At 45.9% G+C, this 18,610-nt stretch overlaps 2 protein-coding genes across 3 annotated transcripts in view; both read left to right on the top strand.

Moving 5' to 3' along the window:
- Positions 1-18,610, top strand: part of NUP210L (nucleoporin 210 like) — a 170,117-nt gene that overhangs the window by 97,332 nt on the left and 54,175 nt on the right. For both annotated transcript variants that reach the window (XM_025405070.1, XM_025405061.1), the window contains exons 26-27: positions 16,752-16,832; positions 16,921-17,052. In XM_025405070.1, coding sequence (XP_025260855.1) covers positions 16,752-16,832; positions 16,921-17,052 — 213 coding nt within the window. The remainder of the gene's footprint in view (positions 1-16,751; positions 16,833-16,920; positions 17,053-18,610) is intronic.
- LOC112636410 (fukutin-like) lies at positions 10,176-12,043 on the top strand. Its single transcript, XM_025405097.1, is given in 2 exon segments — positions 10,176-11,299; positions 11,611-12,043. Coding segments are annotated over 2 exon segments (1,386 nt in total). The 5' UTR covers positions 10,176-10,346.

The raw sequence follows: 18,610 nt of genomic DNA, 5'->3' as shown, positions 1-18,610 counted from the left end.
ACAGTGAAACCCCGTCTCTACTAAAAATACAAAAAAATTAGCCGGGCATGGTGGCGGGTGCCTGTAGTCCCAGCTACTTGGGAGGCTGAGGCAGGAGAATGGCGTGAACCCAGGAGGCGGTGTAATGCCCAGACCGTTTGTTCCCCAAAGAAGACCACCAGAGTCCAGAGTCAAAGCCAAAGCGGCAAGGATCTTTTACTGCAAGTTCGAACTTGGTCCCTCCGTTCCACAGTGTACAAGAGGGCCCCGAACAATGCGAGTGCTTGCTTTTTATAGCTCGATGTAAGTAGGATACGTAAAGTTACAGAGGAACAAGGGAATTTTTTTTGGTTACAGCATTACAATTGGTTTACATTTTAAGTTACACATTTAGTAGTTTTTCTATTGGTTCCCGCGCTTTCAGTAAAACCTCAAACGGCTGTGTCCTTATCGGGGATTTTCCAGGTGGTGTTTGTACTGGGCTCAGGAAATTGAGAGATATATGGTGGGATGTGTTTGTACTGGGCTCAGGAAGTTGAGAGATATATGGTGTTTGTACTGGGCTCAGGAAATTGAGAGATATATGGTGGAATGTGTTTGTACTGGGCCTGTTTGTGTTGAGCCCGGGGCTGAGGAATGTGCCTGATTTCTTTCATTCCACCCTTTTCTTAGGTACCTCTAGAACCAATCTTGGGTCTTATAAGTCTGATTCTGTTTCAGCGTTTACAGGTTGGTATTGGGCTCTGAGGACCATGAGCTGTACGGTGTCAAACCTTTCCCTGACAAACTGTAGAATTCTGTTAACAACACAAGGTCCTACGGTAAACAGAAATAGTAGACTCAGCAGGGGTCCAAGGAAGGGGGCTAACAGGGAAAACACAAGGAATTCCACCATTGGTCTGCAGCTGAAGCAAACTGCCGTGTTTTTACTTCTGTGCTTAACTTGCATAACTGTTGGACCCGGTCCTCTACAAGCCCTGATTCATTTATGTAGAAGCAACAGTCTTCCTTTAGAAACATACATGTACCACCTTTTTCAGCAGTGAGTAGGTCTAAGGCCCTCCGGTTCTGCAAGGTTACCTGAGCTAGGGACGTGAGCTGTCGCTGAAGGGAGGCAACGGACTCAGCCGACTCCTCCATAGCAATGGCAAATTGTTGGTATAATTTGTTGCTTTCTATGAGGGTGTGACCTAGGGCTCCCCCCGCCAGTCCAGCTGCAATGAGGGATGAGGTGAGGGAGATTCCTGCAATGAGGGGGAGAAATATGGCTCGTGCAGGTCTCGGTCTAGGGACTGGGTGAATAGCAGTACTAGTCCAGTTACCGGTGTATCCCAGGAACTCGCCGGCAGTTAGTAGGGTCAACCGGGGAACTAATGTGACAGGAAGACACAGTAGGTTGGTAACAGAGGGACCAGATAGGTTCTTAGATAATGTTCCATTACACCAGAAGAATATGCCCGGCGGAGCCCTTAGGGTGGTACTAGGGGGCGTTGCAGTGATATTGCAGAGGCTGGAATTAGTTCCTGAGAAACAGTAGGGAAACTTCTCCTGACTGGGGCTTAGGTATAGTGGCACGTTAGGGATAGGGGCATATGAGAGGTTTTGGAGGTTGTTAGCTTGGGCAGAGGTAGAGGATCCCCATGGCAGAGGGACAGCGGTTAGCGGTGGACGCCCTAGAGTGGCACACAGAAAGCAGCCAGACAAGCTGTGAAGTCCTGTAAGGTTAGCAAGTTCTAATCCTTCTTGTAATAATTTTAACCAGGAGAAAGGACGTAAATCTTGTGTTAGTCTGTTTTCTTGTCGTTGGATATTCCCATGGACCAGGGGGCCGTACCTGCACTAGACCTCGCCACAGATAGAGGTGACTGCTAGGCCATGTGGAGGAGGAGGAGTAGTATACAGCCCCATGTTGAGGCGTGGTCCAGCGGGAGTTCCAGGGGTTTCTGACTATCCATGTATATGAAAAGTCTCCATCCCGTCTGCGATGGAAGGGCCACTTAGTATCTAACTGTTCTTCCTCACCCCAATAATAGAATTTATGGATGTTACAATAGTTATAAGGGCAGCCGGCATTTTGGTGCCACCAGTAATGTTTACAATTGTATTTAGTCTGATCAAACTCAAAGCATATTATTGGTGCCATTGGTTTGGCTATTTGAAAACCAGTAAAATTTAGTAAAATTGGGCTATTGCACCCTGAGGAGGGGCAATCAGCACTGGCCAATAATTTCCCGGGCTTATGAGGTTGTCCAGGGTGGGTTTGGTTTTCATAAAGCCAGAATCTCCAGACAAAGGGATTAGGAGCTGGGTTTGTGTTTTCCCCAGCGGCCACTAGGGCGACTAACGTTAGGGTTAGACTACCTAACTGCATGTTTGCAGTGAGCTATGCTGCCGGCGCAGGGTGAGTTTTAAGGGGTTGTTCTTAGCTCTGTCCACAGTCCACGTGGCTGGTGCTTCAGCCGCCGCCGTGATTGGCCCCAGAAGGTCGGAGGTTGGGTCCACTGGCTTGACGTGGGTGTAGTGGATCCACGACGCGATGCCTTCTACCTTCAGGGCAGTGGGTGTGGTTAGGAGTACCTGGAGTGGTCCTTTCCACCTGGGTTCTAGGGTCTCTTGTCGGTGTCGCTTAACCAGGACCCAGTCTCCCGGCTGGTACGGATGGGGTGTCAGTGGGGGACCAGTCTCATATAGTTCCTTCAGCTTGGCCCAGATTTCTTGATTAATTTTCTGCAAGGCTTGTAGGGAAAATAAGAGTTCAGAGACATTTTCTGTTTCAGACTTGAGCAGATCATCTTTTAGGCTGGGAACCAGGGGTGGGGGTCTGCCATACATGATTTCGTAAGGGGTAAGGCCCAGTCTGTAAGGGGTATTACGGGCCCGGAACAGAGCGTAGGGGAGAAGGACCACCCAATTAGCGCCAGTCTCCATAGTCAATTTAGTTAAGGTCTCTTTTAAGGTCCGATTTATCCTTTCTACCTGTCCTGAACTCTGGGGCCTGTAAGCGCAATGTAGTTTCCAATTTGCCCCAAGGATGGAAGCCAAATCCTGACTTACCTTAGCGACGAAGGCGGGCCCATTATCTGACCCTATCTGGACGGGGAAGCCATACCTGGGGAGGATATCTTCCAGAATTTTCTTTGCTATAACCTGAGCAGTTTCCCTTTTGGTTGGGAATGCTTCAGTCCACCCTGAAAAAGTATCTACAAAGACAAGTAAGTACCAATACCCGTATTTTCCTGGCTTTATCTCAGTAAAATCTACTTCCCAGTAGATACCGGGCCTGGTTGCCCTGAGCCTTGTTCCCGTTGCAGCCTGGGATTGGGGGTGGGCGTTGTTAAGCTGGCAGACTTTGCAACTTGTCACGATGCTGCTGGCCATCTCGGCTATATGTCTGATTTTGAGCTTGGAGCGTCTGATCAGGTCTATCATCCGCTGGGCACCCAGGTGGGTGGCTCGGTGGATGTGTTTTAACACTTGTTGTCCTAATTTTTCTGGTAGGATGGTTTGGCCATTAGTATCAGTCCACCACCCATTCTGGATCTGTTTCAGGGGAGGTTTGTCGATCCACTGGAGATCTTGTTCTGAATAATCAGGGAGATATGGCAAGTCCCGGGGGCCCGGATCAGGGAGCTGGAGTGCAAGGAGTTGGCTGGGAGCCTTTGCCACACTCCTTGCAGTTTGGTCTGCCAGAAAGTTGCCTTGAGCAATTGGAGTGGTTGGTTTCTGATGCCCTGGGCAATGTACAATAGCCAATTTTTCTGGTCTCCATAGGGCTGTTAACACGGCTAGGATCTCTTGCTTGTTTTTTATCTCTTCCTTCAGCCGTTAGTAACCCTCGCTCCCTGTAAATGGGCCCATGTATGTGCGCCGTAGCAGAAGCATATCGGTTATCTGTGTATACTGTCAGTTTCTTCCCTGCCCCTAAGGTAAGAGCTTGGGTGAGCGCTATCAGTTTGGCCTTCTGGGCCAATGTCCCTGGGGGCAGGGGTTCCGCCCAGATTACCTCAGTCTCTGAAGTCACTGCCGCTCCAGCGTACCTCTGGCCTTGATGTACGAAGCTGCTCCCATCAGTGAACCAGACTAGGTCAGCGTCAGGAAGTGGGTGGTCCCGCAGGTCCTCTCGAACTCCGTGCACCTGAGCTAGTATCTCGGTGCAATCATGGAGCGGGGCGTCCAGGTCCGGGTTGGGCAGCAGCGAGGCAGGGTTTAAGGTTGTTGGGGGCAGGAAAGTTATCCTGAGGGGATTTAGTAGTAGTCCTTGGTAGTGGGTGAGCCAGGCGTTACTTATCCATCGATTAGGTGGCTGTTTGAGTACACCCTCGATGGCATGTGGGGGTAACGACCCGTAATTCTTGACCCATGACAAGTTTATCAGCATCTTGTACCATCAGGGCCGTGGCCGCAATCATTCGGAGACAAGGGGGCCACCCGGCAGCCACTGGGTCTAATTTCTTTGACAGGTAGGCAACCGGCCTCCGCCAGGGGCCTAAGTTCTGAGTTATTACCGCCTTGGCGACACCCTTGCTCTCGTCTACGTATGAGTGGAAGGGCTTGGTAACATCAGGTAGTCCCAGTGCAGGCGCAGAGAGTAGGGCGGTTTTGATCTGTTGGAAAGCCGACTCGGCTTCTTCTGTCCAATTAAATGGCTGCTGCCCCTGTGTTGCCTGATACAAGGGTTTAGCCAGCTCTGTGAACCCAGGTATCCATAGTCTACAAAATCCTGCCAACCCCAGGAATTCCCTTACTTGTCAGGTGGATTGTGGCCTGGGGATCTGCAGAACAGTCTGCTTCCGGGCATCTGTTAACCAGCGCTGCCCTCCTTTTAGCAGGTACCCCAGATATGTTACTTCTGATTTACAGATTTGAGCTTTCTTTGCCGAGGTTCGGTAGCCTAGGTTCCCGAGAGCTTGTAAGAGACCCTTGGTCCCTTGAATACAAGCTTCTTGGGTCTCAGCAGCAATCAGGAGGTCATCAACATACTGTAGTAAGGTTATTTCAGGGTGTTTGCGTCGGTACTCACCCAGGTCTTCATGGAGGGCCTCATCGAACAGGGTAGGAGACTTTTTGAATCCCTGCGGCAGTCTGGTCCATGTCAGTTGGCCACTTATGCCCCTCTCAGGGTCAGTCCACTCGAAGGCGAAGAGCTTTTGGCTCTGAGGGGCTAAAGGCAAACTGAAGAAAGCATCTTTCAAATCTAAAACAGTGTACCATTGATGTTTAGGGTTTAGGGTACTCAGGAGGGTGTACGGGTTAGGCACAGTTGGATGTATGTCCATAACCCTCTTATTGACTTCTCTCAAGTCTTGTACAGGTCTGTATTCTCCGCTACTAGGTTTTCGTACCGGCAACAATGGAGTATTCCAGGGCGAGTGACATGGGTGAAGGACCCCTTGGTCGAGGAGCCAGCGAACATGTGGTGCAATCCCTTCTTTGGCCTCTAGGGGCATCGGGTATTGGCGTACCCGCACGGGGTCTGTCCCAGGCTTGAGTTCAACAAACAAGGCAGGACGGTGTTTTGCTAGTCCTAAGCCCCCTGTTTCCGCCCAAGCTCCTGGATATTGCTGGAGCCAGGTTGCTATGTCCTGGTCAGGGGCCGCTCGCTCCTGGTGGAGCCAGTACTCATCTTCTAGGGTTATAGTCAGGACGGACACAGGCTGATTTTGGGAGTTGGTTGCGACGGGCCCTTCGGGGAGGAAATGGATCTGTGCTCCCATTTTAGTTAGCAGGTCTCTCCCTAATAGGGGACAGGGGCTCTCAGGGATGACCAGGAAAGAATGGGTTACATTCCTGGCTCCGAGGTTTACTGTTCTTTGTGTTGTCCAGGGGTATTTCTTAATTCCTGTGGCCCCTTGTACCCACGAGGACTTGGAGGATAATTTTCCATTAGTTTTAACTAGGACCGAGTGCTGTGCTCCCGTATCGACCAAGAACTAAACTGGGGACCCCTCCACTTGCAAAGTTACCCTAGGTTCGGGGAGGGGGTCCGAACCCCGTCTTCCCTAGTCTTCGTCTTGAGTGACTAGTACGGGTGTACACCTAGGGGGTCCCTGTCCTCGTTGTTTCTTTTTGGGGCAGTCTCTTACCCAGTGGCCAGCTTCCTTACAGTATGCACATTGGTCTTTGCTCAGATTATCATGTCTGGGGGACCACCTAGGTTGGGTGTTCTCTGGCTGTAGATGCTCTTTCTGTACTACTGCTGCCAGGACCTTGGTCATTTTTTCAGTGGCCTTAAATTGCTTTTCTTCTGGAGTATCTCTGTTATTGTAAACCTGCTGGGCTATCTGAAGGAGGTCCTGAATCTGTTTTCCCTCTAAGTCTTCTAATTTCTGGAGTTTCCGTTTAATGTCTGGGGCCACCTGATTTACAAAAGACATTACGACAGCTGCCTGACTTCCTGGAGCCTCTGGGTCTATGGGGGTGTACTGTCTAAAAGCTTCCATTAATCTTTCTAAGTAGGTAGCTGGGCTTTCTGTCTTTCCCTGCAGAACAGAGTATACTTTAGCCAAATTAGTGGGCTTGCGAGCAGCTGCCCGGAGACCCGCCATTAGAGTCTGGCGATAAAGGTGTAGCCGTCCCCTACCTTCTGCCGTGTTGTAGTCCCACGCCGGCCTGGTCAGAGGAAAAGTCGCATTTATGAGGTCGGGGTTGGCAGTCGGTTGACCGTCGTCCCCCAGGACCTGCTTTCTAGCTTCTACCTGTATTCTCTCTCGCTCCTCCGTTGTGAACAAGATTCGGAGGAGCTGCTGACAATCATCCCAAGTGGGCTGGTGGGTGAACATGACACTATCCAGTAAAGCCATTAAATCTTTGGGGTTGTCTGAGAACCGAGCACTCTGAGTCTTCCAGTTATACAGATCACTGGTGGAGAATGGCCAGTACTGGAGCCTGGGGATTCTCGTGTCATCTGGGGGCCCTATTTCCCGAAGGGGTAGAGCCACTGTGGAGTCAGGCGGCTGGGGGGGGGGGCTAGCCCGCAAAGTGCGCCCTCGCGTCCGCCCTGCCGGCCCTTCAGAGTTACTTTCACTTTCAGTGGGTCTGGGTGTGCTGGCCGCCTCCCATCTGCCTGCTCCTTCCCGCGGCGTGGCTCAGCCCGGGGGGCTGGGGCCTGGGGCCCGGAGGGGTACGGAGGGGGTTCTGTGGACAGTGGGTCCCTGTTATCAGGTAGAACAGGATGGGGGGGGCAGTCGGTTGCTTGGATTTTAGCGGCCGAGCAACCAGTGCCTTACAGGGTTCAGGGGCTAATTGGAAAGGGGACAGCCAAGGAGGCGGGTTCTCAACAAGGTCCTGCCATATGAGGATATATGGGATTTGATCCAAGTGGCCCGCACGCCCAGGTAGGAAAATCTTGGACTTTACTCTAGTGATGACAGGAAGTTGGAACGTCCCTTCGGGTGGCCACCCCACGTCAAAGGCAGACCATTCGGAGTGGCACAGAGTAATTAGCTTTCCCTTCCTGATTTCCATACTAAGATCATGGCCCCTTGCTCTAACATCCTTGAAATTACTTGTAAGGAGAGATAGGGGAGTGCTCTGGGTATTACCCATCCTGTAATAATTTGTAGTCTCTTCCTGTAAAAGAATATGGGTTAGAATTCCTGTAAAGGAAATCTGGCGTATAAATAATATCTAGCTGCAAGCACGCTCCGGAAGCCAGGGTCAGAATCAGTTCAGATAAAAATCTAGATCAGACGAGAGCCAGGGGACGTCTCCCACCGGTCTCCGCTGGCTGTCCTTTAGTGCGTCCGCCAGGACTGCGTCAGCTTCAGTTTCAGACCTCGCGAGTCACAGATACAGGTTCAGAGCAGACACAGACAGACAAACTGAGACGAGCCGGCTCACCTATCAACAGATCAATCCTGGTAGATCCGTTGACCAGGGGTCTGGTGGGCTTGGGGAATCCCGGACGAGCCCCCAGATGTAATGCCCAGACCGTTTGTTCCCCAAAGAAGACCACCAGAGTCCAGAGTCAAAGCCAAGCAGCAAGGATCTTTTACTGCAAGTTCGAACTTAGTCCCTCCGTTCCACAGCATACAAGAGGGCCCCGAACAGTGTGAGTGCTTGCTTTTTATAGCCCGATGTAAGTAGGATACGTAAAGTTACAGAGGAACAAGGGAATTTTTTTTGGTTACAGCATTACAATTGGTTTACATTTTAAGTTATACATTTAGTAGTTTTTCTATTGGTTCCCGTGCTTTCAGTAAAACCTCAAACGGCTGTGTCCTTATCGGGGATTTTCCAGGTGGTGTTTGTACTGGGCTCAGGAAATTGAGAGATATATGGTGGGATGTGTTTGTACTGGGCCTGTTTGTGTTGAGCCCGGGGCTGAGGAATGTGCCTGATTTCTTTCAGCGGAGCTTGCAGTAAGCTGAGATCACTCCACTGCACTCCAGCCTGGGCAACAGAGCAAGACTCCATCTCAAAAAAAAAATTGTGAAAGTGTCTAGCATTATATATTGTAGTAGCAACTAGGCGATCAGCCATTCCATACCCTTCAGTTAAAAGTCCTGGAAGAGGTTTATGAGCCCTAAGGTGAATGATGTAAAAAGGGTGCATTCTACTCCTAACTGCTGTTTGCAATTGGGTAAATAAAGTCATCAGTTGCTCATCTGTGTGGAATTATAGCTGAGCATTTTCAACTAACTGTGTAGAATGAACCACATATGAAGAATCAGAACTCACATTAATAGGCATATCAAAAGCAGTCAATACCTCAATTATAGCTATGAGCTCTGCATTTTGAGCTGAAGTATAGGGCATCTGAAAAACTTAACCTTTCGAGCCAGAATAAGAAGCTTTACCATTATTAGACTCATCTGTGAAGACATTTTCAGCACCTTTAATTCGTTTAAATTTAGTTAATTTAGGGAGAATCCAATTAGTTAATTTCAAAAATTGAAATAATTTTGTTTTAGGAAAATGATTATTGAGAATACCCACAAATCAGCTAAACGGGTTTGCCAAGTAAGACTATTTATAAAAGCTTGCTGTATTTGTGCCTTTGTGAGTGGGACAATAATTTTTCCAGGATCTTATCCATGTAATTTGACAATCTGAGTTCTCCCATTTCCTATCGTGGGTAGCAATTTGATCCAAATAAGGAGTTAGAGTCTGTGAATTAGTGTGTGGAAGAAAAAGCCATTCTACTAAGTCCTGCCCTTGGACAACACCACCAGTAGGTGAATGCTGAATTGAAAAAATTAGCAAATCTAGAGTCTTCTCTGAATCTATTCTATTTATCTGAGCTTTATGGACTTGCTTTTCAATCAGCTGTAACTGTGCCTCAGCCTCTTTTGTTAATTGTCCAGGGCTAGTGAGACTAGGATCTCCTCTAAGGATAGAAAATAGATTACTCAAGGCAAGGTAGGAATGCCTAGAGCAGGTTGTATCCAATTAATGTCCCCTAGTAATTTTTGAAAGTCATTTAATGTTTTCAGTTGATCCCTATTACTTTCTGTGGCACTAGTGTAGTGTCATTTACTAAGGTCCCTAAGTAGGAGTAAGGAGTAGTAGTCTGAATTTTGTCAGGAGCTATAATTAAACTGGTGCGAGAAATCAAATTTTGCAAGTGATCATGACATTGGGGTAATATTTCTCGAGTGGGGGCAGCACAAAATATATCGTCCACATAATGAAAAATGTAACACTGTGAAAATTTTTTATGAGTAGGTTCAATTGCTTGCTCTACACACCTCTGGCAAATTGCTGGACTGTTTAACATGCCTTGTGGCAACACTTTCCAATGAGAACGCTTAGCAGGCTGCAGGTTGTTTACTGCAGGAATTGTAAATGCAAACCATTCACAATCTTGCTCAGCTAAGGGGATAGTAAAGAAACAGTCTTTAGTGAGGTAAGGTATGGCAGGCTCAGCTCGGTAGCCCGGGATGGGTGGGCGCCTTCAGACAAGTACTGCTGGTGGCTTAGGTGCCCTTACCGGGCATCCTCCAGCTGGGCACCTGCCTACCCCTTGGTGGGGAGGCTGGCCACAGGCTGAGCGCGCTCCAGGCTGGGTACTCCTCAGTCAGTCCATGAGCATCACGTGGTAGACTTTCACTTGGCCAGCCCTTCCCACACTTCTGGGCGTGTCATCAGGAAGGTAAAACTAGGTTAGAGGTGGAGGGAGCACTTCTAACCTGGAAGAATATTGAAGACCTCACTGAAGAAGTGTCATTTGAGAGGACCTATGGAAAGAAAGATTGAAAGGAAACACATTGAATGAGGAAAAACTAATATACAGTCATCAACATCCTTGCATAACCTAGTTTTTAAAAAACTGGATTTCAAAGAAAACAAAATTATCTTCCTTTCCAAATCCAAAAAGATGAAAACGACTGAGATACTTTCAAAAGACAAGTGAGCACCACAGACTAATGAGTAGAATCAATAAGAACATGGTTTTGGCCTTGTTAACGCTGACAAGTTCTGCATTTCTGCTGTTTCAGTTGTACTACTACAAGCACTATTTATCAACAAAGAATGGAGCTGGTTTGTCAAAATCCAAAGGAAGCCGAATTGGATTTGATGGCACACAGTGGCGTGCAGTTAAAAAATTTATTATGCTAACATCCAACCAAAATGTACCAGTGTTTCTTATTGATCCTTTGGTATTGGAATTGATTAATAAAAACTTTGAACAAGTCAAAAATACGTCTCATGGCTCCATTTCCCAATGCAGGTTTTTCTGTGTTCCAAGAGACTTTACTGCACTTGCACTGCAGTCTCACCTATGGAGGAATGAGGAAGGCTGGTTTCGGGTAGCTGAGAATATGGGATTTCAGTGCCTAAAGATTGAGAGTAAAGATCCCCGGCTAGACAGGATAGACTCCCTTTCTGGAATGGAAATCCCCCTGCACTATATCTGCAAATTGGCCACTCATGTGATCCGCTTGGTAGTCTTCCATGAGACGAGTGGCAACCACCTCTGGCATGGCTGCTTGAGACTTAAAGAACACATTGACAGTAAATTTGTTCCCTTCCGAAAGTTACAGTTTGGTCTTTATCCAGGAGCTTTTGACAGGCCAGAGTTACAGCAAGTTACTGTTGATGGACTGGAAGTTCTCATTCCAAAGAATCCAATGAGCTTTGTAGAAGAAGTACCACACTGTAGGTTTATTGAGTGTAGATATAAAGAAGCTCGAGCATTCTTTTAGCAGTACCTTGATGATAACACTGTGGAAGCCGTGGTCTTTCGGAAGAGTGCAAAGGAATTACTGCAACTAGCAGCGAAAACATTAAACAAATTGGGAGTACCATTCTGGCTGAGCAGTGGGACTTGTCTAGGATGGTATCGACAATGCAACATTATTCCTTATAGCAAAGATGTCCACCTAGGAATTTTTTTTTTTTTTTTTTTTGAGACGGAGTCTGGCTCTGTCGCCCAGGCTGGAGTGCAGTGGCCGGATCTCAGCTCACTGCAAGCTCTGTCTCCCAGGTTCATGCCATTCTCCTGCCTCAGCCTCCCGAGTAGCTGGGACTACAGGCGCCCACCACCTCGCCCGGCTAGTTTTTTGTATTTTTTAGTAGAGATGGGGTTTCACCGTGTTAGCCAGGATGGTCTCGATCTCCTGACCTCGTGATCCGCCCGTCTCGGCCTCCCAAAGTGCTGGGATTACAGGCGTGAGCCACCGCGCCCGGCGACCTAGGAATTTTTATACAAGATTACAAATCTGATATTATTTTAGCATTTCAGGATGCAGGACTTCTGCTCAAACACAAATTTGGGAAGGTAGAAGACAGCTTGGAACTATCCTTCCAGGGAAAAGACGATGTAAAACTTGACATTTTTTTCTTCTGTGAAGAAACTGATCACATGCGGAACGGAGTCACTCAGGCCAAAACAGGAAAATAATTCAAGTACCTGTTTCCTAAGTTTACATTGTGCTGGACTGAGTTTGTAGACATGACGGTCCATGTGCCCTGTAAAACCCTCGAATACATTGAAGCCAACTATGGTAAGACCAGGAAGATTCCTGTAAAGACGTGGGACTGGAAGCGCTCTCCTCCCAATGCGCAACCCAGTGGAATCTGGCCTGTTTCTGAGTGGGATGAGGTTATCCAGTTATACTGAGATACTAGGTTGAAATGGGAGAATTCCTCTCTTGGAAAAAAAGGTAGATAACTGTTTAAAAAGATACATGTCTATTTGTCAAACGTAAGTGGGAACCAAAGAAAAAAAGTGACAAGTTTGAAGACACGGAAAGGGTCCTAACTCCAGAACCATCTGATTTAATTCTCTCATTTAGCACTGAGGAATTGTCATGTGCCTTATACAATGCTAGGTTACAGTGGAGAAGCCTAGATGAATGAGACAAATACCTGCTTCTTTTATTCCTCCCTTTGATAAACAACTCAATTTTTCCTTTGAGGAAACCCTCCCCCACCCTTTGAAGAGTTCAAGTTCTGTAAAGGTTTTTAAAATGTTAAGTAATGTTTGAACTAGACGATGAGCTCACCAGGCAAAGCAAAGGAAGGATATACTAGTCAAAAAGAATAACCCATTCCTGTTCTGGGCATTTAAGCTGGTATGTTAGTGCTACTTTTAAGATTATGGAATCTGAGTTAATATTCAAGTGATCAGACTTTGAGTGGCATCAAGAAAAGATAATATCAGGTTCACTTTTCAACTAATCTTTTGTGGAATTGAATTAGAGAACAAGGCATTACTCTTTTAGGGAAGGTGAGAGATTTTTTATATCAGAGTTTATTACTTGTCAGGATAAGTAAATTTCTATACCTGTACTGTTTTCATATTTGAAGTGAGAAGAAAGTTTATGCTTGTGTAGTGCTTAAATTTCAATCCATTGTGAGAATATTTTCACTAACATCTGATGGCACTTGTTGACAAATCATTCAAGTGAGACCATGCTACTAGACATGATTTTGAAAGAGTCCATGATTTCACAAAACTCATGTTTATTTTATTCTCAGTCACTCTGTTAGGTAAAAATATAAGAAATTCATGTACATTTTATATTTTCTGAATTTATAATCCTTGCATCCCAATTTTAATGACAATAAAATCTTAATAGAAAAAAAAAGAAACAGTCTTTTTTTAAATCTATGACTATTAAAGCCCAGTTTTTTGAAATCATAGCAGAAGAAGGCAGTCCTGGCTGTAATGCCACCATAGGTTGTATAACTGAATTAATGACTCTGAGATCTGTCAACATTCTCCATTTACCAGATTTTTTTCTTAATAACAAAGACTGGAGAATTCCAAGGGGAAAATGTTGGAGCAATGTGTCCTTTTTCTAATTGTTCAGTAACTAAGTCCTGTAAAGCCTCCAGTTTCTCTTTACTTAGCGGCCATTGTTTTATCCAAATTGGCTTATCTGTTAACCATTTTAAAGGTATAGGTCCTAGAGGCTTAACAATGGCTGCCATCAAAAATGATATCCTAAACCCTTGGCAGGAACTTTGTCTTTCCACTTGAAGCGGCTCCTTCAAACCTTGCAAATATTTTTCTAGTCCCATACCAGGGACATACCCCATTTCATGCATCATATGTTGACTATGAGGGCTATATAATTGTTCTGGAATTAGAACTTGTGCTCCCCATTGTTGTAATAAATCTCTTCTCCATAAATTTATAGGTACAGAAGTTATAATTGGTTGAATAGTCCCAGGTTGTCCATTGGGTCCTTCACAATGCAAAATATAACTACTTTAATATACTTCAGGGGCTTTACCAACTCCAACTATGTTAAATTGAGTGGGTTGAATTGGCCACGTGGATGGCCAGTGCTGTAGAGAAATGATTGAAATGTCCGCTCCTGTATCTACCAAACCTTTAAATTTCTTTCCCTGAATAGTTATTTCACAGGTAGGATGTTTATCAGTAGTTTGATTCACCCAGTAAGCTGCTTTGCCTTGTTTATTTGTGCTTCCAAATCCTCTTGTTTTTCAATTTTCCCCATTTCTACATACAGCACAATCAGGAGCTCTGCTATACACTCTCCTGGCTCTGCTTTCCAGGGAACAGAAGGAGATATAACAATTTGAATTTCCCCACTGTAATCTGAATCAATGATTCCTATATGTACTTGCACTCCTTTTAAGTTTAAAATAGATCTACCTAGAAGTAATCTTATTGCCCCTGCTGGCAAGGGTCCACAGACTCCTGTTGGTACTTTTTTTTTTTTTTTTTTTTTTTTGAGACAGAGTCTCGCTCTGTCGCCCAGGCTGGAGTGCAGTGGCGTGATCTCGGCTCACTGCAAGCTCCACCTCCCGGGCTTATGCCATTCTCCTGCCTCAGCCTCCCAAGTAGCTGGGACCACAGGCGCCCGCCACCTCGCCCGGCTAGTTTTTTGTATTTTTTAGTAGAGACGGGGTTTCACCGTGTTCGCCAGGATGGTCTCGATCTCCTGACCTCGTGATCCGCCCGTCTCGGCCTCCCAAAGTGCTGGGATTACAGGCTTGAGCCACCGTGCCCGGCCTCCTGTTGGTACTTTTTGCAGGGGTTCCCCAGGCAGAAGGCTCACAGCTTTTGTGCAGCATAAATCTACTGCGGCACTACCGGCTGTGGTGGGGGACAGACATTGTACAGGGGTGAGGGAGTGGCCTGAGCTGGAAATGTCTGGGTTTGGAATGGAGTCGGGGAAAGGCCCCTCATGGTGTTTCCCGTGACACTGATTAGCCCAATGTTTTCCTTTTTTACACTTTAGGCATACATCTGGTTCATACTGATTGATAGCCTGTTTAAACTCTTTAAGTATTTTAAAAGGAAAAGGCTCAAACATAGTTATATTTCCCTGTTGATCTGGGGGATGTATCCTAACAGGGAACTGCCAAGCCTCTATATCACCCTCTCTTCTAGCTTGCTGGATTCCTGCCTGAATAGAACTGAGAGCAGTTGCTCGAAGCACTGCTTGAACAGTCACTGGGACAACTACTTTTTGCCCAGTGTCCTCCGGAAAAGAAAGATCTGGAGGGTCAAGCCACTCTTCTTCTTCAAAATAAGGAGTGGGTGCAGAAGGGTAGGGATGAACCTCTTCCTCCTTTGCCACTTTAGCTTTAACTGGCAAACAAACCTGCTCTGTCACCTCTTCTGTTATTTCGATATACTTTCCTTCCTCCTTATCATCAGTGTGAAAAGGTTGCAAGGTGGAATGAACCAGAGCCCACTCTTGTCCCATTGTTACCCTGATGCTTCCAAGCTCTCCTTCTTACTCACCACGGGGATTGCTTAAGAGTACTCGGGTGTCCTCCAGCTTAGTTCCACGTTCTCCAACCATCACTCTGGTGACCCTTTGACCTGGATTGGAGCCCCATGTATGGGCACCACTTGCCGAGACCAGGTCAGTTGTGGAGACCCTAACCCAGTGGCGCTAGAGGAATTAAAGACACACACACAAAGAAATATAGAGTGTGGAGTGGGAAATCAGGGGGCTGGCAGCCTTCAGAGCTGAGAGCCATGAACAGAGATTTACCCACATATTTATTGACAGCAAGCCAGTGATAAGCATTGTTTCTATAGATTATAGATTAACTAAAAGCATTCCTTATGGGAAACAAAGGGATGGGCTTTGGCTAGTTATGTGCAGCAGGAACATGTCCTTAAGGCATAGATTGCTCATGCTATTGTTTGTGGCTTAGGAATGCCTTAAGCAGTTTTCCACCCTGAGTGGGCCAGATGTTCCTTGCTCTCATTCTGGTAAACCCACAACCTTTAGCGTGGGCATCATGGCCATCATGAACATGTCACAGTGCTACAGAGATTTTGTTTATGGCCATTTTGGGGGCCAGTTTATGGCCAGATTTGGGGGCCTGTTCCCAACAGAACATGAGTTATTTTGATACAGGCATACAATGCATATTAACTACATCAGGGTAAATGGGGTATCCACCACTTCAAGCATTTATCCTTTCTGTGTTACAGACAATCCAATTATAGTCTTTTAGTTATCTTTAAATAAACAATAAGTTATTGTTGACTGTAGTCACCGTGTTATACTATAAATACTAGATCTTTTTCATTCTATCTGACTATATTTTTGTGCCCATTAATCATCCCTATATCCCCCCTACCCACCCACTACCCTTCCCAGCCTCTGGCAACCATTGTTCTACCTTTTTGTTTGTTTGTTTTGAGACGGAGTTTTGCTCTTGTTGCCCAGGCTGGAATGCAATGGCATGATCTCGGCTCACTGCAACCTCCGCCTCCAGGATTCAAGTGATTCTCCTGCTTGAGCCTCCCAAGTAGCTGAGACTACAGGCACGTGCCACCATACCCGGCTAATTTTGTATTTTCAGTAGAGATGGGTTTCACCATGTTGGTCAGGCTGGTCTTGAACTCCTAACCTCAAGTGATCCACCCAGCCTCCCAAAGTGCTGGGATTGCAGGAGTGAGCCACTGTGCACAGCCCATCATTCTATTCTTTATCTCCATGAGTTCAACTGTTTTAACTTTTAGCTCCCACAAATGTATAAGTGAGAACATGTGAAGTTTGTCTTTGTCTTTCTATGCCTGGTTTATTTCACTTGACATAATGATCTCTAGTTCCATCCATGTTGTTGCAAATGACAGGATCTCATTCTTTTTATGACTGATAGTTCTCTGTTGTATATATGTACCACATTTTCTTTATCCATTTGTTTGTTGATGGACACTTAGGTTGCCTCCAAATATTGACTATTGTGAATAGTGCTGCAGTAAACATGGGTAAGGTTTTTTACTGAATGTTAAAAACAGTAACAAACTAGTTATCATAAGCATCTCTGTCCACCCCACAGAAACTCTCTCTTAGCCTAAGCTTGCTCTCCACCCTGTTGAGCAGGATGAAGTACAGATTGAAGTTGTTCAGCTAAGGGCTGTTAGGATCCTTGCAGCTGCAACTCGGCTCATCACAGCTACCAAGGTCAGTATGATGGCTCTGTTCAGGGTTCATTATTCTGATAATTGCAACTGGGCAGGTTGTATAGCACAATGCCACTATTTATTTTCAGATGCCAATTTATGTCATGGGAGTTATCAGTACCCAGACCCCTTTCTCCTTCAGCAATGCTAATCCTGGGCTCACATTCCACTGGTCTGTGAGCAAAAGGGATGTATTGGATCTAGTGCCCAGGCATTCAGAGGTAAGAATTTACCTGTTTATTATGTTGTTTTAGGGATCTTGATATTAAATTTATTTTATTTTATCATACATTTCTTTTTGTTTTGAGATGAGGTCTCACTCTGTCACCCAGGCTGGAGTGCAGTGGTGTGATCTCAGCTCACTGCAACCTCACCTCCTAGGCTAAAGTGATCCTCCCACCTTAGCCTCCCGAGTAGCTGGGACCACAGGCACATGCCACCATGCCTGGCTATTTTTTTTTTTTTTGTATTTTTTTTTTTGTTGTTGAGATGAGGTTTTGCCTTGTTGCCCAGGCTGTTCTTGAACTCCTGAGGTTAGGTGATCCACCCACCATGACCTCCCAAAGTGCTGGGATTACAGGCGTGAGCCACCATGCTCAGCCTATCATAAGTTTTAGACTGATTACTCACTCTCTAAACTACACAATATTATTACTTATTTACTTTTCCTACTGTTCTCTGAACTCTGAACTCTGGAAATCTGCAGAGCAATAAAGAATCCAAATTTGAGTGTGCAGATAATACTGTATGATTATTTATTTATTTATTTATTTATTTTGCTGGACAGAGCTCTCAAAAGTGATCTTCCTTTTAATATTATATTTATTAATGTTGTTGTAATAATGTTGTATTTGTGAGCAGATGACTATGTAAGATGAGTAACACTATGAATATAAAGTATATGCATAGAGTTTATTTTTATTTATTTATTTTTTTTTTTTTTGAGACGGAGTCTCGCTTTGTCGCCCAGGCTGGAGTGCAGTGGCGCGATCTTGGCTCACTGCAAGCTCCGCCTCCGGGGTTCACGCCATTCTCCTGCCTCAGCCTCCGAGTAGCGGGGACTACAGGCGCGCACCACCACACCCGGCTAATTTTTTGTATTTTTAGTAGAGACGGGGTTTCACCGTGTTAGCCAGGATGGTCTCAATCTCCTGACCTCATGATCCGCCCGCCTCGGCCTCCCAAAGTGCTGGGATTACAGGCGTGAGCCACCGCGCCCGGCCATGCATAGAGTTTAAATATACAATTTTTATTTTTTATCATGTTCAGACACACATTTGATTATATTCATAATCATGTTTGTGCTACATCATGGGTGATTACATTAACAGTAAGAAAAGTAAATGTGGAGGGCTGTAGGTGGCATTGCTTTGTTTCCACGCTCCCAGCCCACCCTACTTGGAATTGGGGAAGAACTGGATTCCCATGTCAGGCACTGGATTCCCATGTCAAGCACCACGGGTACCATGGCGCTATAGTCACCTACCAACTGGGCAGCTGATTCTGGACTGGGTGTCTTATATCAATGACAAATTTAAGAACAGTGATTAATTAAACTGCCCCTCCATGGTTGCCTTTGGTATCTGGTGGTATTGGCTCCTCCCAATTCACTTCCTGCTGTGTCTGGAACCACAGAAGACCTCAGAATAGACATCTACGATATCCACAGTTCACCTTGAGAGTATATGTCTCTGAAAAAAAGCTTTGATGTTTTGATGCATATAGTATTAAACCTCACACGGAAACCTGAAAAAAAAAAAAAAAAAAAAAAAAAAAAAA

Source organism: Theropithecus gelada, chromosome 1 (genome assembly GCF_003255815.1).
Source record: "Theropithecus gelada isolate Dixy chromosome 1, Tgel_1.0, whole genome shotgun sequence".
Taxonomy (NCBI): Eukaryota; Metazoa; Chordata; class Mammalia; order Primates; family Cercopithecidae; genus Theropithecus; species Theropithecus gelada.
The sequence above is the reverse complement of the archived record's forward strand: the minus strand, read 5'-3'. Positions and strand labels throughout refer to the sequence as shown.